Source organism: Bison bison, unplaced genomic scaffold (genome assembly GCF_000754665.1).
Source record: "Bison bison bison isolate TAMUID 2011002044 unplaced genomic scaffold, Bison_UMD1.0 scf7180017864108, whole genome shotgun sequence".
In the NCBI taxonomy this organism is placed as follows: Eukaryota; Metazoa; Chordata; class Mammalia; order Artiodactyla; family Bovidae; genus Bison; species Bison bison.
Window position 1 is genome coordinate 12,531,539 of NW_011494680.1, and position 25,034 is coordinate 12,556,572.

A 25,034-nucleotide genomic window follows, 5' to 3' on the forward strand; every position below is an offset into this window, starting at 1 on the left:
CTGCCAGTGGCTGCCTCCTTCCTCACTCATCCCCCGAGGGGTGGCCCCTGCGGGGGGTGTCTGTGAAACACAGGAGTCATTGTGTGTGGGAGGCCTCTCCCCTTGAAGCAAAAGCAGACAGAATCAGTCACAGGATTTGAAGAAGCTTCGTGTGTAAACTGCCCCATCTTGAATTCTAGTCTGATATCCTTTTCACAAGACTGTCCTATCTCTGCATAATACCAGAGTCTTATCTCAGTGCACTTTCTTCTTGAGGGCTCACTGTGTACACATTATGTGTTGCTAGTTTACCTTTCGATATTTAGTTTTATTTAATCAGGATGTTTTAATTCACCAGGGGTTCTGCTGCTATGTACCTGCTGTTCCTGTGGTTCCCATAGCTATCTTGCCCTCATATCCTTGTGGTGGTGGGAGCTGCGCCAAGGTCTGCCTACAAGCCAGGCGCTGGTCTCAGTGCTTAACCTTCTTCTTCCAACAAGTCTGTGGCATAGGCATCGTCGTGGCCCCCGTTTTACAGAGAGGTCGCATGTGGTAAGAGGCGACACTGGCCTTTGACACCCATCCCCAAGCCTGCTTCAGAGCCCCACCTTCTGTTCTGCTAACAAGCTTACAGGTACAGATTCAACCCACAAAATTAACTTCCTCATTTTTACACATATTTTGAACTTCTTTTCAGAAATAATGAGAACCTGTGTAAATCACTTAGCATAGTTACCGACCCATACAGTAAATACTTGGTAAATATGGGTTAATATAAGCTTTGGCAAATGAACACCAGTATTGTCCATGGCATTGATTAAGCAATGGAGATGAGAATTCAGCAACACTCTAGTTCCTTTTCCCAGTTCTCAGGGAGAACCAAAGAGTCGCTTATTTTACAGGGCACTTTGCCCTTCAACATCTATTCTGGATGTCTAAGTAAAACTGAGATCAGTTCAGTTCAGTTCAGTCGCTCAGTCGTGTCCAACTCTTTGCGACCCCATGAATCACAGCACGCCAGGCCTCCTTGTCCATCACCAACTCCCAGAGTTCACCCAAATCCACGTCCATCGAGTCGGTGATGCCATCCAGCCATCTCATCCTCTGTCATCCCCTTCTCCTCCTGCCCCCAATCCCTCCCAGCATCAGAGTCTTTTCCAACAAGTCAGCTCTTTGCATGAAGTGGCCAAAGTACTGGAGTTTCAGCTTTAACATCATTCCTTCCAAAGAACACCCAGGACTGATCTCCTTTAGAATGGACTGGTTGGATCTCCTTGCAGTCCAAGGGACTCTCAAGAGTCTTCTCCAACACCACAGTTCAAAAGCATCAATTCTTCGGTGCTCAGCTTTCTTCACAGTCCAACTCTCACATCCATACATGACTACTGGAAAAACCATAGCCCTGACTAGACGAACCTTTGTTGGCAAAGTAATGTCTCTGTTTTTGAATATGCTGTCTAGGTTGGTCATAACTTTCCTTCCAAGGAGTAAGTGTCTTTTAATTTCATGGCTGCAGTCATCATCTGCAGTGATTTTGGAGCCCAAAAAAATAGTCTGACACTGTTTCCACTGAGATACTTCTATTTATTTTGAATTCTCACCTAACAGATGCTGTAACTTTTATCTAGCCACCAGGTGGCAGCATGTTACACAAGGAAATAATTTAAATGTTACTGTTATAGACAATTTATTTTCAATATTTTGCCTTAAAAACTGTAAAACCCCTAATGAAAACAAACCATGATTCCGTGTTCCCCTTTGTCTGTGCTCCCTCTTGTTGGCTGAGAAGGCACTCTGGGCGCACTGTCCACAGCCGGCCCTGCCCCCGTCCTGCCCTGCACACACCCTCCGTCTGTCAGTCAGGGCAGAGCATTTACGTTTCCTGCATCTGCAGCTGAAATATCAGCACTCGTGCTGAGATCCTTTTGACTAACCTGGTTCAGTTCAGCAGCAGTAGTATCTATCTACATCATCCTTATCCCCGAACCTTTTCATCCATACCCCGAGAAGTACCAGCTCAGTCAACAATGGAGTAGGTACCCTTGGATAATTTGGAGAAGGAAATGGCAACCCACTCCAGTATTCTTGCCTGGAAAATCCCATGAACGGAGGAGCCTGGTAGGCTACAGTCCATGGGGTCGCAAAGAGTCGGACACGACTGAGCGACTTCACTTTCACTTTCACCCTTGGATAAAGGCCAGGTGGTCGGTGGGATATACACTTTATTTCTTGTGGTTATGTATATTTTAATTTGTGCTATAGAAGTCCCTGAAAACTTAACCTCAGTAAGGCAAGGTATTATCAAGCATCACTCAGGTAACTACTGCCAGGGGTTGAAAGATTAGTGTCTGAAGTGGAAGGCAGTTAATGGCTAATAAAGGTAAGGAACTGGACACGGCAATTAATCAGAGAGCAGAGCAGAGAGCTAATGGGAAACGGAGAGAGTTGGGCTTCAGGTGCCGGCATGGGCGCTGCATGGGAGGCCAGGCCTCGCCAGGGTAGGTTGGCTGCAAGGAAATCTGTTTATACTTCTTAACCATGGATGTGCCTGGATTGTCTCACAGGCCTAATGAAATCCTTTCACATCAGTTTCTCAGCTGGTTTTTTTTTCCTATCTTGTAACCTATTTATTCATATTCGACTATTTGAAACATGGAATAGAGATGAATGTAACATTTGTGGTTCTGACTTAATGTGTCACAGAAAGCTGCAATGATCTTTAGGATGTCATGTTTTCAAAGTATTATGTTAATTAACCAGTGCTGAAAAATTTCTGGAGTTCTGCCATCATCTTGCTTCATTTTTCTGAGCGTAAGGAAATAACTATTCCAGATAAGTTAATTGTTACACAGTCTTTTCCTGGTAACATTGAAATCTGTAAGAATGATGAAGGTATTTCAAAAATGTGTTTTGTTTTATGTTAAATCCTGAGCTGCTTTCTCCTTGATGACTTGGGCCATCTTGGTCAACAGGTATCCTCTTCCATCAGGAGCTGTGAGCCTGGTCTGCACAGGCCCATGGCTCCGCAGCCAATCCAGAGTGCGGCTTGGTCCCCAATGTTGTGCATGCGCATCCCCACCGGCCACTCAAGACACACCCTTCTCACTCACTCACTTTGCCAGTCTTCTTTCCCCTCCTTTTCATAATTTGCTTCAGTAGCCTGGGGAATAGAAAAAGTAAAACTAGTTAAAATGATGTCTAAAATTGGAAGGAATTTCAATTTAAGACTGTCCTATTAAAGCATAAGCTTTAGGGAGTTCCCTGGTGGACCAATGGTTAGGATTTGGCGCGCTCACTGCCGGGGCCCCAGGTTCAATCCCTGGTCAGGAAACTAAGATTGTGCATGCTATGCAGTGCAACTGAAAAAAAAATAAAAGGCAAAACATGAGCCTGGTGTAAAGGCTTTGTGATGATTTTATGTTAATTACTTCGATTTTTTTTTTTCTGTGTTCTAGAGGTATTTCAGACTATTACATCTGTTCCTTAAAAAATATATATGAAGGGGTGGGATGAGGGATGGAGGGAGGTTCATGAGGGAGAAGGTATGTGTATACATACAGCTGATTCACGCTGCTGTACAGCAGAAGCAGTGTAAAGCAATTATCCTCCAGTAAAAAAAGGAAAATATATGTGGAGATTGATTTTTAGTGACTGGAGTGAAGTGAGCAATGAAAGAAAATTCTAGTCAATTATTATAACAGATATGTATCTCTTGTCTTCCTGAGTTTTGAAATGCTTTGCAGCTTTAGTGGACAGTTACTGTCTGTGACAGACAAGGCTCTTCTCTTAGAAGTTTTGTTTTGTCTCTACTAAACCTTAACAGTATTTGGTTAATGTGTCATTATATTTGGGAACTCAATTTCAGTGCATAAAAGAGTATACTACTGCCTACATCTGTTACATTGATTTTAAACTCTTAAGGTATCGTTAAAATTAATCATTAATCACTTAGTAATATATATTAACTATTAATCATTGCTATGATGTAAATGAACCAATCCATTTATATAGTATGCTCTCTATAATGTGCTGAAAGAAGTGGAAAATATTATTTCAGTGTTTTTAATATGTAATCAGAGTTGGATGACAAGTAAATGTTGTATTGTCCAAATAGTATTTCATTGAGATGATGGGAATTATAAAAGATAACTGTTATATTTAATTATAATTGAGTTAACTGCATATCTTTCAGATATAAAATACATCCTACGTCCACTGGGTACAACTGTTCTTGAAGGTGCTTGCTTAACGTACTGTTTAAGTGATAAAATTAATAGTGATTTAGAAAATTTAGCATAAATAAAAATGTAGCTATCTTAAGCCAGTTTTTTAAGTAATTGATCAATAGATTGGCAAAAAAGTCAATGTATTTACATCCATCGGCATGTGTAATGATCTTCATAATAAAAATCCTTGTTTATATGAAGTTATAGCTCATTTATGTGACCTTGTAATTCTGTCTGATGTTCTAATGAAACGTACACAGTGTGGGTGCCCCTGAAAAGGATTCCAACCCTGTGAATTTATGAATCTGTTGACTTTCAATGTTTGGTTAGCCCCGCCATCACTGTAATTGACATGTTATTGGAAATAGAGTTAGGTTTTCCCTTACTTATAAGGATAACCTCCATTTTGAGGAATGTGAATCAATTCATAGTTGGCTGAAAGCCAATTTCTCCTTCACTTTAACTCCAATGTGCACACATGAAAAGCACATTGGTTTCCTGAGTGCCTTGTGAATCTGCAGTGATTAATTCTTCTCATTATTTTGCTGCAAGTTCTCATGACCCTCTCTGATGATTCGATCAGCCACTTAGAGCTGATGCATATTCATACCTCTGTGCCCCCGCCACTGTCGCGCACGTCCCGGCACCGACTGGTGTGTTCTTGGTGCAGTAATTGAGCTGCAGGAGATTGATTACTCTGGGGAGCTGTAAGGCCTTTAAAGGTGAAAACATATCAGTCCTGTTAATTAGGAAACAAAAGCTCTGGTGGCAAGTTCAGCAGTCAGTTGTTTCCAGTGTAGAAAAGATGGAAGGTATGATGTGTTCTGCTCCGTGGACCTGTTTACTTTTTAAATTTTGAATTGTCTGTATCAGTAGTAGTGGAGAACAACCTTCTTTTATGAGTTTTCATAGACTGCTAATTGAATATAATATTAACACTATTATCTCTCAAATCTGGTGGTTTAAAAGCTGAGTTTATATACATCTTCTGTAGCACTGGGAATAATGTGTAAAATATCTTATTATCTTAACATAAATATAAACTGTTTCTGAATTAATTTGGTAGTATGCTACATGGGAAAAGGATGAAACTTGATTCAACATGACATAGAAGTTGAACTGCCTTTATCTCTTTCTAATAAGCACCCTTTGATCCTTTCCCCCCTGAACTGTATGTTAAGTAACACGTTGTCTGGCAAACAGCATACTATGTGGAACGGTGACCTCCAGGAATAAGCTAGTTACATCATGGGTGTCTATGCAGCTTACCTAGTTGATGTGTTTTTCACATGTGTGCTGTTCTTATGTTTTGGTCTCCCCTTTCCCCAGCCATGATTTTTTTTCTTTTGAAATATAATTCACATATCATAAAATTCACCCTTTTTTAAAGGGTATGATTCAGTGGATTTTAGTATGTTCAGAGTCCTGCGACCATCTCCACTGTCTTCCAGAATATTTTCATCACTCCATTCCTCCCTTCGTGTAATCCCTGGCAGCCAATAATTATTTTCCTTTTGTGGGTTGACCTCTTCTGCACGTTTGACGTAAATGGAATCGTACTGTGTGACCCCTCATACCTGGCTTACTTTACTTCACAGAGTTCATCCACCTTGTCTCATGAATCAGCGCTTTATATTTTTAGGGCTGAATATTATTCCGTTGTATGAGTTGCACCACATTTTGTTTTCATTCACCAGCTGGTGAACAGGTGTATTGTTTCCACTTTATGACTGATTGTGTTGGTTCCCACACATCCTCGTCTTGTTCTGAATCTTAGGCGAGGCTTTCACACTTCACCACTGGGTCTGATACTGGCTCTGGGTTTTCTTAGATGTGGCTTATCGGGTTGAGGAAGTCCCCTTCAATATCTAGTTTGTTGAATGCTTTTATTGTGAAAAGGTGTTGGATTTTGTCAAATGCTTTTTCTGCATCTATTAAAACAACCATATGATTTTTGTCCTTTATTCTATTAATATGATGTGTTACATTGGTTGATTTTCTTATGTTGAACATTGTGATATTTTATAGACCTTTTTATATAATGTTCTTTTACTATGTGGTTTTAAATAATTTAAATTAACTTCTCTATCTTATATTTCAGGCATTTATTAATACAGCAAAAGAAATTTATGAAAAAATCCAAGAAGGAGTCTTTGACATTAATAATGAGGTATAAACATATAATTGGCTAATAATTAATCTAGAATTTAATTTTAATTACTTGGAGTCAAGAATTTATATTTTTAAAAATTCCTAAAATGGATCTATGCTGTCATTTAAACATTAGTTTATCATCATGTAACTGAAAGTTTGTTGTATGTTGTTTAATAGCTGAATCTTTATGTTTTGTAAAGCATCAGTTTATCTATGAAAACAGATTAAAGTAAGTGACCCTATCCATTTTTTGCAAGCAGTGCAAAATAATAGAAATCCTCCAAAGAGAAGAAAATCCACTTTGATCCACACATCCATGTGGTGTCACCTGCTTTGGGGAATAATTTCCTAGTGTGTAAATGTGCATGTGCAGTGTTCCTAGTGCAGGATGCTCTCTGGTGTCTGGTGCGGAAGAGGGAGATGCCCAATTTGGAAATTACTCCCAGTTGAGCATAGCGTGTTTTCAGGAGACCGAGTTAATACATGTAATTGGCAGTTGGCGCTGGTTGTTTGGTTTTTGTGGGTAGCTTTTCTTCTCTCTTTTTGTAAAATATTCTGAGCCAGATTTGATCAACATGATTAGGATAAAATATAAAAATTTGAAGCAAATAATTCAGAGTGTTTACCAGAAGCCATCATTTTGACCTAAATCCCCACTGTGCATTTATCCTTATTTATTTTAGAATTTTTATGTGAACAGGGTATATTACTTTTACATAAATGTTTTTGCCAGTCCATGTTAGGATTTCTTGCTTCTGAGAGAAAACCCCTTCTACCTCCCCCAGGTGCAGTGAGGAAGGCCCTGTGTTGGAAGGACATTATATGTGTGTCTCTCCTGGCCAGGACACAAGAGGCTCTTTTTATTTGCCTCAATATTCTTTGCTAAAACAAGCAACAGTTCACCCAAGGTTTCCAAAAAGTACTTGATTTTTCAATTTCTTTTAATCTGTAGTGATAAAGTTTCTATGGCAGTAGAGCTTGAGTTAATTTCGCGGCGACACCGTTCGGAGACTAATGCCGTATAAATTGAACAGTAATTGGGCCTCTATGAAAAAGGGCACGTTTATCGTGTCTGTCTGGTTTCATATAGTAGCTGACTGCTTTACTGTGCCTGGTGCGGCTTTGATTGTAACGTGCTGTCAGGAGCCAACAGGCCGTGCGATTTATTTGGCCTACTGCCAAGTCTGACTCCTTGATTCCTCAAGAAGTTGCTACCAGCCCAGAGGGGGCAAAACCAATGAGCCATAGGGCATGCTTTTTATTAAAGAGGAGTCAAAAGAGCGAAAAGAAACCACATCAGCTGCTGTCAATACTGAGCTAGTGCCAGAAACCCCAAGGCTACTACTGTTGCAGAACAACTGCCAAGCACTATAAATCTGAGATTTACTGTGACGTCAAGTTTCCTTAAGAGCTTAATTTCTGAAGCTACTGTATTACTTTTCTCCGTGCGTTGTATTTTTAGGTAAAATCCACTTGAGGGAGTGAGGGTTAAGACATAAGTGTGAGTTTGATGAATGAAAGAACCACTCTGTGTGTGGGTTCCTGGCAAGCTGCCATGTCTTTGGGGATCATAGAAATTATTGATGACACAGAACACTCATGTGCCCTTAGCCTGTACAGCTGATTCAACATGGAGCAGAAACGCTGTCTAGAGGAAAGGTTGTCCGCTGTGTGAGAGCGGCATAAGATTTGCACATTTTCCTCCTTTAATGCTTTTGTTTTAAACAGTCTGTCCATTGTGAGAATTCCCTTAAAAGCAGCACTCCGGTTTTTGTTAACCTAGTACCTGACCATGATAAGGAATTGTCTTCAGGAATATTTCCACAGTATTACTTTAAAAGAAAGAAACATTCCCTGAGAGATACTGTCATAATTGTTGCCAAAAATTTGCTTAATAGATGTGTTTTAAAAATATATTTTAGTTGTTTGGTAATATTGTATCATTAAGAAACCAGAGGATTTCTTAAACTCGACCTTTATATTATCATTTTCTCTTTTATTGCAGGCAAACGGCATTAAAATTGGCCCTCAGCATGCTGCTACCAATGCCACACACGCAGGCAGCCAGGGAGGACAGCAGGCCGGGGGCGGCTGCTGTTGAGTCTGTTTGTCTCGCCTTGCTGCCCGAAAGGGGCTGCTCACCTATCCTTTCACCCTCTCCTCCTGCTCCGCTGAGACATGAAACTGTTTGAAATGGCTTTATGTCACAGAAGACTTTAATCCTTCAAATTCTTGTATAACTTTGAATAAATGGTTAATGTTCACTTAAAAAGACAGATTTTGGAGATTGTATTCATATCTATTTGCATTTGATTTCTAGGTCAATTGATGTGATTATTTTTGTTAAATGTTGTCTCGTGCCCCTACCAACGAACTGAATTGTATGAAACACTACAGAGTCATACTGAGTATTTTAAATCAGTTTGTGGAGTTAGGTTTCCCCACACGCGTGGTTACCTAATGTTTAATATTATAGAACTGTCCTCAAAAGTTTGTCAGTTTTCAAGGCTCTAAGGAAAACAGAAGGACTCTTTTAATTCTGTATTTATCATTTACTTTCTGTATATATAGTTTAATAACCTGCTTGGGTGTAATTTGCCAAGCTTGAATTCTTTAATGCATTTGCATAAATTCTATACTGTTTAGAGCTTAAAGCTACAGAAGCATCATTAGGAATTGCTTGGACACTGATTTTAAAACTTTTTGACATTGTTAACAAGCATGTTCATTTTTCCTTGTCACTAGTCCAAGAGAAATATGCTTAAATGTACATTATTACTAAAGGCTGTGTGTGTGTTAACCTGTTTAATGCCAAAAGTTTGCTATTTGTCCACAGTTTCTGTAAGACCTCTTCAGAGAAGGATTTGTTTGCCTTAATGTATCCCATTGGGTAGAAACACAGTATGATGAGAGAGCTGGGCAGAAGCAAGGACTCCTCCACCCGAGTGACTCCAGGAGGATCGAGCGTCCACGTGTAGATGGCACGTTTCGAGGACTTTAATCTTTCTTTCAACAATAATGTTTTCTTTTCCTTTTATTCACATGATTTCTATTTTTCATGCAGGACAGTTTTTCAACCTTGATGTACAGTGAACTGTGTAAAATTTTTCTTTCAGTGGCAACCTATAATCTTTAAAATATGGTAAGCATCTTGTCTGTTTTGAAGGGGATATGACAATAAATCTACCAGATGGAAAATCCTGTTAAATGTAGAAAAGCTTTAGTAATTTACTCAGTGTGGTGGTTTTACCCTTTTTCTTTTATCTCCCTTGGTCTATAATGAAATTGTTATAGCAGTGCAAAATAAAATCCTATGTATAAAAATGTTCTTTTTTTTATTATGACCACATCCTTTTTTAGAAGTTGATTTTTTAGTCCATCCACAGCTTTGATGTGTATTTAAGCATATTTTTTAAAAGGGTCAGAATGTTTTAACACTACCCTTTTTAAAAATTTTGCTAGAATGTGATAAAAATCTTTTCAACAGTATTGAAATTCATTGTCATTGATGACGTATATAAGCAAGTATTTTTAAGAATGAAACCAGCTACTTTCAATCTACTCACTGAGTTCAGCTTTCTGCCCGTCTTTCTGGAAGATTCAGCAATGCTCTGTCAAAGCTTTGACATTGCTCTTCAGAGAAGTCACCTAATGCTATCTTAGTTTTAACGAGCTCCTCGAGGGCAGAGGGGAAGGTGAGGGGAAATCGAGGTTCCTGAGTATTCTTACTATGCTTGTTTTTCCCTGAAAGTGGTCTTACCAAATTCCCAGTCTTCCCATTCACTCATCGGTGGTGGGCAGGACTAGTTGAAACAATGAGGACTTGTTCCCCTCAACCAGGAAGAGGATGATTCTTCAGCTGCCATTAATTTTTCCAGAAGCTTAACATATTCCTTTTCCACACTGTCTCCTCTAATTCTTCTATAAATCAAGTATAAAAACAGAAAGTAATGGTAAAAAACAACAACAAAGCACATGTATTTTAATAACCTAAGAAGAGCGTGCATGTGCGCTCAGTCACATCCGACTTTTGCGACCCTATGGACTAGCCCACCAGGCTCCTCTGATTTTCTAGGCAAGAATACTGGAGTGGATTGCCATTCCCTTCTCCAGGGGATCTTCCTGACCCAGGGATTGAACCCAAGTCTGCTGTATTACATGCGAGTTCTTTACCATCTGAGCCACCAGGAAAGCCCTAAGAAGAGCTGGAGCCCTCAAATGCAACCCCTATGCACAGCCTTCCCTGCCTCGGGACTTGGGCAGCAGGGGCATGTAGGGGCTTCTCTGTAGTTAACACCACTTTGTCTGCACACCTCACCTGCCATTAAGAAACGTGTGGTGAATCCTTTACTTCAATCGACAAAGCAGCATTCCTGTCTGGCTTCTGCTCTCCTGTTTCACAAATAATGTAATCGTGATGCCTGGAACCGAACCTTTTAAAACTTTGAGTCTTCAAATGATCTTTGATCAATTTTTGTAGCATCCATGGACATGTTTTAAGTGCTAGAAAATAAATCGCTAAAAAATATAACTTTTAATGTCTCAACATGTAACATCACAAAGTGGGAATCTTCATAAAGACAGCATTATAATTTGCCTTCTGGATTTAACAAAACTGAATTAAGACCAAAGTTTTGAAAGAGTAGCATATAATTAGATACACAATTCAATACGTGAAAGCAAAAGTATATCTTCATTCTCTTACTAATTTTTTATTGATGTATAGTTGATTTAGAATATCGTTTTAGTTTCAGGTGTGCAGCAAAATGATTTGGTTATATATACGTGTGTATATATACTTTTTAAAGTAGCTTAGTAGTCACAGGAAAATAGTCCATAATTTTCTTCTAATAGAGTAGGAATGTATATGATACTAAAATATCTAATCACTCCAAAAATTCTGTTTGGCTTTGGAAAACATTAAACATTTATTTTCTCGTAGCTAGTGAAGCCTCATCTAAGCACAGTACTAAGGTTGGCAGCCCAAGGTTTGTGAACTAAAAAATAATACAAAAAGGAAACCGTAATAATGGAAAAGATGACCCTCTTCCATGATATGTAATTGACTATACCTCCCTGTGTTTCTTAGAAAGCGTTCACATTTGCTTTGGTGTTCAAAGAGAATAGAGCCTAACCCCAGAAGCAGAGTTTATCATGTTGTGTTGGCATATACTAGACAACAGGGCTCACTGGCTTGGAGTCAGGATAGGGAACAAGGTGCCAGTGTATATACTTAGTGTTCATTCATTAGCTTTGGAAAAATCATCAGGCAGCTCTTAAAAACTGAAAGACAAGAGGCAAAAACCTGCTAGGAAAAGTGCACTAAAAAAAGATAAACAGAAGTGCCCCTAAAATGTATTTCAAAATTAAAACAACTTATAACTTCCTTGGTGGTCATTGGTTAAGACTCTCTGCTCCCAACACAGGGGGCCCGGGTTTGGTCCCTGGTCAGGGAACTACATCCCATGTGCCTCAGTGAAGACCCATTGTGTCAAAGCATCGTAGCCAAATTTAAAAAGACCATGCTTCCACTGTAGGGGACACAGGCTTGACCCCTGGTCAGAGAACTAAGGTCCCACATGCTGCATGGTGCTGCCAAAAAATAAACTTCAAGCAATTAGAGAAATGCAAATTAAAACATACCATTTCTCTCCTGTGAGATTGGAAGAAGTTTAATATACAAGTATGACAACACATTCTGTCAGTGAAATGTCGTGTTCCTGGTTAAAGTGCAGACTTAACGTTCCCTTTCTGGAGAGGAACTTGCAATCCCTATGGAACCAGGAGAAACTTAGCTGTTGACCTGGCCTTCGCACTTCTAGGAAAATACCGGATGATACCTTCCAGCAGTGCAAAAGCCCATGTGCACAAGGTTGCTCAATGCAGCATTGGCGGTAATGACAAGATAATTGAAAATGACCTAAATATCTACACATAGGGATTCAGTGAACTGGAACATCACACGATACAGTCCTCAGCTGTATAAAGTGTGTGGGAGAGCTCTATGCACTCACGTCGTCATTCCCAGGATATATTGTTAAGTGAGAAAAGCAACATGTATGCATGTCTGCAGTTTGCCGTCCTTTAATAAGAAAGGCAGTAGAAGAAAATACGTATGTACTTGCTCGTCTGTGCAGAAGAAATACAAGGATAAACTCAAAACTAAAGAGACTGGAGAATGGCTGAGTTCAGAGTAAAAAGTAAGGAGGAATGGGAATGGGGTATTTGGGACAAGTAGCACCTTTCAATATACATTTTTGTTTGACTCAAAACTATAGTAATATTTTGCATACTCTGAAAATAACCAAAATCAAGCATAATGTACCAGGAACCCGAAATAAAAAGTAATGATTGGACCTCTCTATAGTATGAAAAAGTGACATGACCATCGGTGCAATGCTGTGGAATCCTTTGCCAAAATGTATAACCTCAGCCATGGGGAAACCTCAGACAAACCCAAATTGAGGAAAACCTTACAAAGTAAGTGGCCAATATGCTTCAAAACTATCAAGGCTGTGGACTTGCCTTGTGGTACACTGATTTATAAAACTCCATACTTGTGCTTCAGGGGGTGCAGGTTTGATCCCTGGTCTGGGAAGATCCCACATGCCATGTGGCATAGCCAAAGAAAAAATTCAGGGCTGTGAAAGATAAGGAACAGTCACAGATTGGAGGAGACGAACATGACAACTAGATGCAGTGTGGGGTGCCGGATGAGTCCTAGACGGGATGTTGATGAAGGAGGGGTGTGCGGGGCATCTCTGGTGTAGCAGTGTTCTGTTTCTTGGCCTGAAAGGGAGTTACAGGGGTACTTGGTTTATAATTCTTTGTGCCTGTGTGCAGTATGGGCTGACCTGGTTGCTCAGTGATAAAGAATCCACCTGCAATGCAGGAGACACAGGTTCGATTCCTGGGTCAGAAAGACCCCCTGGAGAAGGAAATGGCAACCCACTCCAGTATTCTTGTCTGGAGAATACCATGGACAGAGGAGCCTGGCGGGCTGCAGTCCATGGGGTCGCAAGGAGTCAGACACGACTTAGCGACTAAACAACAGTGTGCAGGGTGCCCTTTCTTGTCGATAAGAATTTGTATCCATCAAACAAACATGCTGCCTTATGAGTTGCCCTCAAAAGTTACGTATGTGAAGTTTACTCTATCCCCTTTCAATGGGTTGAATCATGCTCCCTATCCCTGCCCGCATAATATACTGAAGTTCTAGCCCCTAGTCCCTCAGAATTTGTCTTTTTCTGGAAATAGGATGGCTGCAGATCTGATGAGTTAACATGAAGTCATACTAAAGCAGAACTGTGGCCATGTGAAGACACAGGGAGAAGGCTGTGTGATGAGACAGCCTCAAACCCAGGAGCCCGAGAGATGGCCACCAAGCCACTGGCAGCCCAGATGAGTCCCCTGTGGCTTCAGAGGGGTTACAGCCCTGTCCACTCCTGACTTCAGGGGTTGAGCCTCCACAGTTGTGAAGGAATAAGTTCCTGCTATTTCAAGTCACTCAGCGGCACTCTGTTACGGCTGCCCTAGGAAATTCGTACATCCCTTATATCCGATGAATAAAGACATTTTTTGACGGGTTGTCTGTGTCCCTTCGGTGAAAGTTGATGTTGAGGCTTTGGATTCATGGAAATGTACCACCTGCTTCACTGTGTGGCACATGTGGAAGTCATCCTGAGAGAACCGGAATATTTTTACATTTTGCTGCTTTGGAATAATTTACGCATCCAGCTTCATTCAAAATATGAAACATTTGTACATAGAGATTGCATGAAAAATCAGATACAACGCAGGACTTCCTTGATACAGTGTTAAAGATACAGTTTTTAATGTTACTTAAGCCCAGAATTCAGTTTAAAATTGAAGTAGGTGTCAAATGTGTATAAGAGTGATCTTACGAGTGTGATGCTGACGCTGGAAGTGGAGATAAAACAAGTTCAGCAATGACATCCTTCCTGTTGTGAAAATAAGCAAGGGAGAACAAATTGAAAGGGGGGTGCAAGCCGATCAAGAGGGGTTGTTTGAGATTCTGGAATCAGTTTTGACCATTTGAATATTGCCAACAAGATACAGGGCATCCAGAGCAAGAGTGAAGACAGCTAGCTGGAGGGCGAGGTGGTCACTAGGGAGAAGACCGCTGCAGTCTTGTATTTGACAATCGATTTTGCATTCAAATTGCCATGTTCCAGTCCCCAGGAGCTCCTATACCGAATTCACATAAGAACGTGGAAACTGGCCGCAGAGTGAGCCCTTGGCTGTGTCTTTTCATGCACCTGTGTGTGTGTTGGGAGTGGCCAATACAAATATACATACCTCGTGTCATACCTGGCTGTCATGCTGGTGGTGGTTTATATTAAAGCACTGAAATGCAGCATCCTCTTTGCAATCAGAATTATGAAAGCCTTTGCTAAGGACTGCAGTCAGAGACGGTTCTGTCAGGGGATTTAGCCACAAAGCTACCTGTTCATGGGACCTGTCCACTGGAAACTTACTGTCTCAGGGGACCACGAGTTTATTCCATGCAACCAGCCATTACATGATAGGTGACATATTTATGCAACTAATGTGCCTTTTAAGGTAAAAAGGATTATTATACAATGTTTCGTTAGTTTGCTAGGGCTGCCATAACAAAGTATTGTAAACTGGGGGGCTTAAATGACAGAAATGTATTATCTCACAGCTCTGGAGGCTTAAAAATCCAACGTCAAGGTGTCAGCAGAGCTAGTCCCCTTTGAGGATTGTGAGGGAAGGTTGTTCTAGGCCTCTCTCCTTGGCTTGTAGATGGCCTTGTCATCCCTGTATCTCTTCGAATCATCATTGCGTTGTGTTTTTCTTCGAATCCAAACTTCCTCCTTGCACAAGGAGTCCATAAGACACACCAGTCTTATGGATTGAGGCCCACCCTAATGACCTCATTGTAACTGGATGGCTTCTGTAAAGATTGTATCTCCAAATGAGGTCACACTCAATCTTAAAACACTGGGGTTTAAGATTTCAACACGAATTTGGGAGGGGAGCTACACAATTAAGTCTATAACCAATGTGGTTTTGGATTGTGGATTTTAGATAATAAGAAAGGGAGCCAATTGGCCCTTTAGTAAGCCTCGCCTGTGTTTATGATGAAGCTAGGCTTTGACTGTCACATGGGGCGTGAACAGGCCAGTACGATCCCCAAAGGATACCCTATACCTATTCATCTGTTATTCTCCCTTACCTCTCCACCCATCCCCTGGTGACGGTTTAATCTGTGTCCTATGGCTGTGGATCTACCTATTCTGGACAGTTCATATAAACGGAATCATATGATATGTGGCCATCTGTGTCCGATTTTTTCACTAAGCGTGTTTTTGAGGTTCACACATGTTGTAATATGCATCAGTACTTCATTCCTGGTTGTGATTGAATACTGTTCCATCGAGTGGCTCAACCACAGTTTGCTTGTCCATTCAGTCACTGGTGGGCATTTGGCCGGTTTCCACCTTGTGGCTGTTGTGACGACATCTACGATGGACAAGTGTGTGTGTGAATCAGTCTGATGATCTGATAGTCCTTGGCGCCAACCTGGTTCTGATTTTCCTGCATTTAAATAACAAAAACATGGCTTCAACATTTTATTAAGTATTAAAATGATGCTTGCATATAGATTTTTAAAAAGATGAATAGTCAGACTACCCTCGTGGCTCAGTGGATAAGAATCCGCCTGCCAATTCAGGGGACACGGGTTTGATCCCTGGTCTGGGAAGATTTCATATGCTGCAGAGCAACTAAGCCATGAACCACAGCTACTGAGTCTGTGCTCTAGAAGAAAGCCACAGCTACTGAGCACATGTGCCGCAACCACTGAAGCCCACGTGCCTAGGACTTGTGCTCCGCAAAAAGAGAAGCCACTGCAATGAGAAGCCTGAGCACCACAGCTGGAGCAGCCCCCACTTGCTGCAGCTAGAGAAAAGCCCGTGCAGCAACGAAGACCCAACACAGCCAAAAATAAATAAACTAATTAAAAAGGAAGACGAATAGTATTAGAAGGCGTAAGGTAAAAACAACCATCCTTCATCCCACCTGTCCCCTTCTGATAATCCCCTCCCTGGAGCTCGAAGCCCTGCTCCTCGCCTGCTCTGTGGTGCCTGGCATCCCTGTCAATCTCCAGGTCCTGTGCTCAGAGGGATGGAGATGGGCACCCTGGCTCAGCATCAGTGGGAGATGATGGGAGCCAGCCTCGTGCCTCCAGCTCCCCTTCCCCAGTGACTGGCTCCCTGCTCACAGACATTCCCTCTACTCAGTGAGAGTACTATGGACATTTTTTGTACATGGCCAATTTCCTCTCCTTTCCTCTTTGCCCTGTGTGCTTGTCCATTTATCTTTAATGCGATTTGCTGAGACCTTGGGGAGGAGGTAAGGCTTCCCTGGTGGCTCAGAGGTTAAAGCGTCTGCCTGCAATGCCGGAGACCTGGGTTCGATCCCTGGGTCGGGAAGATCCCCCGGAGAAGGAAATGGCAACCCACTCCAGTATTCTTGCCTGGAGAATCCCATGGATTCTGGGTGGGCTACAGTCCACGGGGTTGCAAAGAGTCAGACATGACTGAGCGACTTAACTAACTGGGGAGGAGGTAAATGCATATATTCAATCTATCTCATTTGACTAGAAGTCCAGTGAATTCCTTTTAAGATTTTTTTTTTTTTTTTGATGTGGACCAAGTCTTTATTGAATGTGTTACAGGTTGTTTTTTGACCTCGAGGTATGTGGGATCTCAGTTTCCCAACTAAGGATCAAACCCACACCCCCTGCATTGGAAGGTGAAGTCCTTAACACCTGGACCACCAGGGAAGTCCCCAGTGAATTCCTTTTTTTCAAAAAACTTTGCCTTCCTTTATAACTTGTTAAAGTGCAATCTATTTGCTGCAGAGAATGTAAACAAAAGAAGAAAATTGTGAAACTATTCTCCAAGTTTGGATACCCCACAAAGAAGAGATTTGGGTACAAGAGAGTTTTAAGGAAGAGGATGTCAGGGGTACAGTGAAGACCTGCAGAATCGAAGGGGAGAGGACACCATGCCTGCGATGGGCAGCGATATCAGAGGTGTTGCTGCTGCAGGTGCCCCAGGCTTGTTGCCCACCCGGGACCCTCTGAGAAACAGAAGCACACGCCCCATCCAAGGGCCCCTCCTTCACAGATGAGCACTGCTCCCAGGACCTCAGCTCCCAGGCCTGCCCTGGACGAGGCACACTCGCCCTTAGGCAGAAATTCTCGTTGTTCAGTTGCTCAGTCGTGTCCGACTATTTGTGACCCCATGGACTGCAGCACACCAGGTTTCCTTGTCCTTCACTGTCTCCGGGAGTTTGCTCAAACTCTTGCCCATTGACTCAACAATAGTATAGATTTTGTTAAAGCTTTTCTATAAATAATTTCCTTCCAGAAATGTACCAATTCGTATTCCCACCAGACCATGAGAGCTCTCTGTTTCCTGAACTCAGTTACTGACAGTGGGAACTTTCATTTAAAAAATACACTTTTGGCAACTTAAAATCTCTAGTTTCAGTGTTATTTATTAAGCAGTTCTTCTTTCTCTCACTCCATTTAACTGCTTTGACTTCAGACAAAAGTTTTTATGTGCATATTTGACTTGTTTCTGACATTTTTATCATGTCACAGATGACTACATTTCTGTGTTAGCACCATCTCTCAAAACCTCCCAAAATTCTATGGGGAATTTTTAATTTTTTTTAAATTATTTTAAATGTACAGTTTAATTTGGGGAGAAATCCACATTGTTATGATATTAAATGCTGTCATCCGGGAACAAGATATGTCTATCTGTGCAGCAAGGACTTTTATGATAATGACATTCATTCCAGAAACAGAAGTTTAAGGAGCTCAGTTTGTTTTCAAAAATCTAAAATTAATCTGACTTCTGCATTTTTAAATTCAGTGCATTTTAGGGAGGAAATTTCTGCTCATTTTGCTTTTTATTTGACCAAATCTTAGGCATTTTATGATTTCCACTTATTTTAGTCATTTCTCATTTATGTTTATTTTTCGACTATTTGTTTTCTCTTCTATACTTCTTTTGGTTCATGATCCTAAAAAACAGCCTTTCATTTTTTTTTTAGCTATGAAATGTCATCCAGGAATAAACAGAAGATATTCACTCAGTGTGCACCTGATTCAATTCAATGTAAATGAACATGCAGCAAATACTGGGTATTTGCCAAGTAAATAGAGTGAATCATATGAATGTGCTACTAGATAATATAATGAGATATTCTTTCATATTTAGCATCCAAATCATTGAAAAATAATGACTATGGGAGTCCTTGCTTATGGCCTAATTGAGTTTTCCACATGGTGTCCTGCCCAGCAGGTGGGCTTTTTTAGTTCTGTCACCAAGATAAATTGCACTGATTGGTTCCATGGCCCATCCTTCTACCTTAGAGACAATGTAAAGATGGGTTCTCTTGGGACTTCCCTCGCAGTCCAGTGGTTAAGACTCCATGCTCCCACTGCAGGGGGCATAGGTTCGATCCCTGGTCAGGGAACTAAGATCCTGAATGATGCACGGTGCAGCAGAAATTAAATACAAATTTAATTTCTTAGTAACATCTACAATTAAAGATTTACTTGTTCATAAAATGATGAAGGAGGAAATTTTATTTCTAGCTTTATGTTGTGATATCAAATACCGACACACTCATATCAAGGAAGAGATTGCATGCAACATAATATTTGAAGATAAAAATGTGATGCTGCTTTTTTTGGGCATTTGAAATTTTATATAAAGGAAAAAATTTCTTGAAAGAAAAACATAATGGTGAAACATAACCTGATCATATGATCCTGCAATAACTCTCCTTAGTATTTACCCATATAAGTTGAAAACTTACGTTCATACAAATACCCTACACAAATATTCAGAGCAGCTTTATTCATAAATGCATGAACTTAGAAGCAACCAGGCTTCCCTGGTGGCTCAGACAGTAAAGAATCTGCCTGCAAAGCGGGTAAAAAGCTGGCCTGCCAATGCAGGGTTCGCTCCCTGGGTTGGGAAGATCCCCTGGAAAAGGAAATAGCAACCCACTCCAGTATTCTTGCCTGGGAAATCCTCTACACAGAGAAGCCTGGTGAACCACAGTCCATGGGGTCGCAAAGAGTTGGATACAGCTGAGTGACCTACACACACACACACACACACACACACAGAAGCAACCAACATGTCCTTTAATAGATTAATGGAAATGCAAACCATGAGACATCCAGACAATGGAAGAGTATTCAATGCTAAAAAGAAATGAGCTATTAAGCATGGAAAAACATTGGAAGAATTTTCAGTGTGTATTGCTAAGTGAAAGAAGACAATCTGAAAAGCCACATATCTGGATGGTCCCAACTATAAGACATTATGGAAAAAGCAAAAACTACAGAGCCAGTGGAAAGATCATTGATTGCCAGCGGTTTGGGGAGGGAAGGATGAATGGGTGGAGCACAGGGGATTTTTAGGGCAGGAAAATTATTCTGTATGACACTACCATGTTGGATACATGTTACACATTCATCAGAACCCATAGAATGTACAATACAAAGAGTGAACCCTGATGTAATCCACTGACTTTGAAGTAGCAGTAGTTACTCAGTCATGTCCAATTCTTTTTGACCCCATGGACTGTAGCCTGCCAGACTCCTCTGTCCATGGAATTCTCCAGACAAGAATACTGAAGTGGGTTTCCATTCCCTTTTCCAGGGGATCTTCCCAATCCAAGGATCGAGCTTGTGTCTCCCACATTGCAGGCAGACTCTTTACTATCTGAGCCACCAGGGAAGCCCCCAATACACTGACTTTAGTTAATGATAAATATATCAGTATGCATTTTTCAGTTGTAACAACTTATCACACTAATGCAAGATGCTAATAGGGTATATGGAGATGGCTGAGGAAGTACATGGAAACTTCTCTATAAACCTAAAATTGCTATTTAAAAAAAAAAGTCTATTTCCTTAAAAAAATGGAAATAGAACTGCCATATGACCCAGCAATCCCACTGCTAGGCATACACACCGAGGAAACCAGAATTGAAAGAGACACAGGTATCCCAATGTTCATCACAGCACTGTTTATAATAGCCAGGACATGGAAGCAACCTAGATGTCCATCAGCAGACGAATGGATAAGAAAGCTGTGGTACATATACACAATGGAATGTTACTCAGCTATTAAAAAGAATGCATTTGAATCAGTTCTAATGAGGTGGATGAAACTGGAGCCTATTATACAGAGCGAAGTAAGTCAGAAAGAAAAACACCAATACAGTATATTAACGCATATATACGGAATTTAGAAGGATGGTAATGATGACCCTATATGTGAGACAGCAAAAGAGACACAGATGTAAAGAACAGACTTTTGGACTCTGTGGGAGAAGGCAAGGGTGGGATGATTTGAGAGAACAGCACTGAAACATGTTTATTATCATATGTGAAACAGATCGCCAGTCCAGGTTCGATGCATGAGACAGGGCGCTCAGGGCTGGTGCACTGGGATGACCCTGAGGGATGGATGGGGAGGGAGGTGGGAGGGGGGTTCAGGATGGGGAACACATGTACACCCATGGCTGATTCATGTCAATGTATGGCAAAAACCACTGTAATATTATAATTAACCTCCAATCAAAATATTTTTTAAGTCTATTAATTTTTTTTAAATGTGGAGAGTGAGGTGCATGCTTCTCACCAGATCTCCTGATGGGAGAATCACAGGCAGAGCCTAGTAATCATCACAGTTCAAATGCTCCCTAGATTAGAGCCCCACCCAGATGCTTGAAGAAGGAAGAAGGAAGCATGCAAATGGCAGACAGATTTAGCTGGTTTCTTTGCATGAGCAGAAACCCCATCAAAACATTAAACATCACTTTCTTCTCGGCCCCATAATATCACTCCAACCCCCGCCTCGACACCCTGCATCTTCACTCACCTGGACCGATGCTATTGCCAGACGCTGTTCCTCGAGTCTGTTCAGCACCACACATGAAGACCCTCAGCTGGCCCACCTGGCCCGGCGCTGACCCGTTCTGGGCAAGGCAGGGGGGCCACTTCTACTCTCGCACCGTCTTCATGTCACGTAGGCCCGCAGGACACCAGGCAGCTTTTGGCCACAAAGACACACTCTTTCTATAGCCTCATCTACCTGAACTCCTGTGTCTCAATTTCAGATTCAGTTTTCACCAAAACATAAAGTCCAAGAGGGCAGGGAATGCTATTTTAACTGTTTTAATCCCTGATGTATCTCCTGCATCTAAAACAATGCCTCATTCATAAGAGGAGTGTAAAAAATATTTGTAAAAAAAAATGGATGAAGAAAAAAGGAAAAAATATATATGTATACATATACCTATTGTAAAAACATGTATTGAAATATATATTTTGTATATATACAAGTATGTTGTAAAAATAATAATTCACAAATATATTGTAAAAATAAATATATATTGAAAATATATTTTTCCCTTTTTTATTCATCCACTTATATTTTTATTCATCCATATATTTTTTCCAACTGTTTCTTTTTTGAAAAATCTCTTTTTCTCTAAGATTATTTTCTTCCTATCTCTTTGCTGTTGAAATGGCTTTTTTCAAGAAATAGTGTTTGCCCCTGTGGGGAGGTACATTTATTTTTCATAATCATCCTTAGTACTTTTTCCTATCACCTGTTCAAAGAGATTGGAGGCAGGAGGAGAAGGGGACGACAGAGGATGAGATGGCTGGATGGCATCACTGACTCGATGGACATGAGTGTGAGTGAACTCCGGGAGTTGGTGATGGACAGGGAGGCCTGGTGTGCTGCGATTCATGGGGTCGAAAAGAGTCGGACACAACTGAAGGACTGAACTGAACTGAACTGAACTGTTCAAAGAAATGCAAATTTTAAATAAAAATAAAGTAATTGAAGTCCTTGCTTTTATGATGGCAATTTTTAAATATAATTGCCAAAATTAAAAAAATTATTTGCAACCTTGGATTAACTTCCCAAATTTATGTAATTTGATGTTTGTTTTTAATAGCAAAACCCTCGAATCCCGCAGCACTGAATACAAGGCTTTGCACCAACTCGGCATCAAATATTTGATGAGTGTGGGAATTCCTGGCGGTCCAGTGCAATCCCAATGCAGGGTCACGGGTTCCATCTCTGGTCGGGAAAATACATCCCACATGTGACATGGAGAGGCCAAGAAAAAGAAAAATATTTGATGAGTGAGTGAATAGCCTCTAGCTTGAAACTCCTGAGGTTGGTGTAGGGACCTCAGAACAATGAAAATGTGCGTCGTGATGCGGTTAAGCAACCTTGTCGCTGGCGCTATACTCTAATGATTCCCCACGAGGCAGTGCCCCTGCACCCCTGGGGCCTCCCCAGCTGGGGGGCAGTGCTGGCTGGCAAGGTGGGCCCCCTGCCAGGATCCTGGAGCCCATGGCGCTGGGTGGCATGTGAGGCTGTGTCTGCGTCAGGGTCGCTTGGGGCTTGTTCCAGGGCCACGGGATTGAAGTTGGGGTTGGGGGGGGTATCATAGAGCCCGGCTGGAAAGACATTCTGCGAGACTTTCAGGCTGCTCTGCCCTCTCCCCCACAACCCCCTCCCCTGTATTCTCACCTACGCATCCCCGAGGCTGGCAGAGGGTGACCTTATTTAGAAATGACATATTTTCACGTGAGGTCACACTAGGGTTGGGGGGTCGGGAGGGGAGCTTAATCCAACACGACTGTTTTTTTCCAGAGGATGAAAACACCCTGTGAAGAAGCACACCCCGAGGAGAGGCTACGTGCCAGCCAGGACCGAGCGGTGAGCGCTGGGGCAGCGAGCCAAGGACCGCCGGCACCACGGTGCTGGACCAGGCCGCGCGCATGCGCCCAGGGCCCAGGGCGGAGCGGCCCCGCGCACCAGCGCCTCGGCTTCAGGAAAGAAGCTGGGCTTGCTGGGTCACCCAGTTCTTTGTTAAAACAGCAACTCTAAGAAATGGGTGCAGGTTTGAAATGTTAGATTTCTCCACTGGCTGACAAGCGAGCCTGCCAATTCTTTGTTTTGTCTTATTTTTGACCTTGCAGGTGATGATATAATGTGAACTCCATGTATTGATGGGGCGCTGTGAGGTAAGTATCCCTTTATTGCTATGCTTTATTATTCCCCCTGAAATCTCCCACTCCTGGGCCACGGCTGCTCGCATGACACCCACAGGATCTAAGGCGGGGGTGGGGGTGGGGTGGTTCCCAATTGACCAGCTCTTTCTTGGTCTTCAACTGGGAGGTGGGGGGTACCCCGCAAACCAGGTTCAGATGCAGGCTCGGATTCCGCAGGTCGGGGCACCTGAGCCTCTGCATTTCCAGTGAGGTCACTGATCACCCCGATGCTCTACTGTTGGTCACTCCCAACAGGCCTGGAGTACCAGAGGGCTTTTAGTTCCCGGTCCATTGGGGTCAAACAGGAAACTTTGGGCTCCTTTGAGAACAGCCAGGCTGGATGGAGGAATGTATGAACAGGCTTCCCTGACATGCATTGGGTCAGGGGGTACAGTACCCTGCCAGCTCTGGGACACTCCCTGCCTCAGTGACAGGGGACAACGTCCCTTCTCCAGGGTTATTTATCTTTATTGCCAGTCTTATCTTTTAGATTCCGGTTTACTGATGAAGACAGAGTTAGAATCCCTTGCATGAGATGGAGGAGATTTTGTTATCAGCACCACAGTTTCCAGCTTGTCATTACCTCTGATTCCTCTCTGGGATTTCAAAGCCCTTCCTAAATCCAGCTCCTTGGAGCACTTAAAATAAAGATGCTTTAATAATAATACAACTTGCAATATTTCAATCAAGTCATAATTGATAAAGAAATCTACATTGTTTTCACCTGTCCAACATCTACTTGTTGTAGGGACGTTTGAACTCCCTTCTTAGGAGTGATGGTGGGTGGGATCAAATAGAAGACAGCGTTGCTTTTTTATGTTAACATTTGACAGTGTGAGAAATGGACTTTGTCAAATTAAGGACTGCCTTACCAATGCATCAGAAGCATGCATCTCAAACAAGTTTTAGTTCCTTCTGATGACACAGCATTAAATTGAACCGTAACCCCGCTTCATCATTACGAAGAAGGGCAGAACAGTGAGAGGCCCTTCTGTCCCGGACGGCCTCTGTGCAGACAGCCCTCGGATGGCATTTCTTTTGGGGCTTTTGTTACTGTGAAGGAAGCCTTTTTACTTCTGTCGCATGATTTGACACTGAAAATTATTGAAAAGAACAAAACCAAAGCCATGATGAAAAAAAAAAACAACCCAATGTGTTGTGTATGTGTATCATTTGTATGGCTGGGACCGGTTTTATTGTTTTTGGAACTATTACAAGACTTCTGTTAAACATGTTAAATGTTAAGAGGAAACAGACTCTTGGCAAATGTGGAAAACCAATTACAGAAAACGTCTCTGCTGGAGATGGAGAAGCACAGGGAGGGACAGAGGAACACGTGCCCCCGCCCTTCTCCAACTGCTCAACACACACAGATGATGCGGTGTCTTGAGAGAAAATACAACTGTTACGTCGTTGCCTTTACTTTTACATTTACAGTAAAATGACACTTCTCAGTTCAATCTACTTGTAGTGTTGTAGAGTATCACATACAGTTACTTTTCTTAAGGTAAATC

The 25,034-nt window shown here is 41.7% G+C and overlaps 1 protein-coding gene across 1 annotated transcript in view; it reads left to right on the forward strand.

Annotated features, from left to right (window-relative positions):
• RAB2A (RAB2A, member RAS oncogene family) overlaps positions 1-9,683 on the forward strand; it is a 60,920-nt gene extending 51,237 nt beyond the window's left edge. Inside the window, exons 7-8 of the mRNA XM_010838999.1 lie at positions 6,307-6,375; positions 8,365-9,683. Coding sequence (XP_010837301.1) covers positions 6,307-6,375; positions 8,365-8,460 — 165 coding nt within the window. The 3' untranslated portion in view covers positions 8,461-9,683. The remainder of the gene's footprint in view (positions 1-6,306; positions 6,376-8,364) is intronic.
• Positions 9,684-25,034: the final 15,351 nt, after the last annotated feature.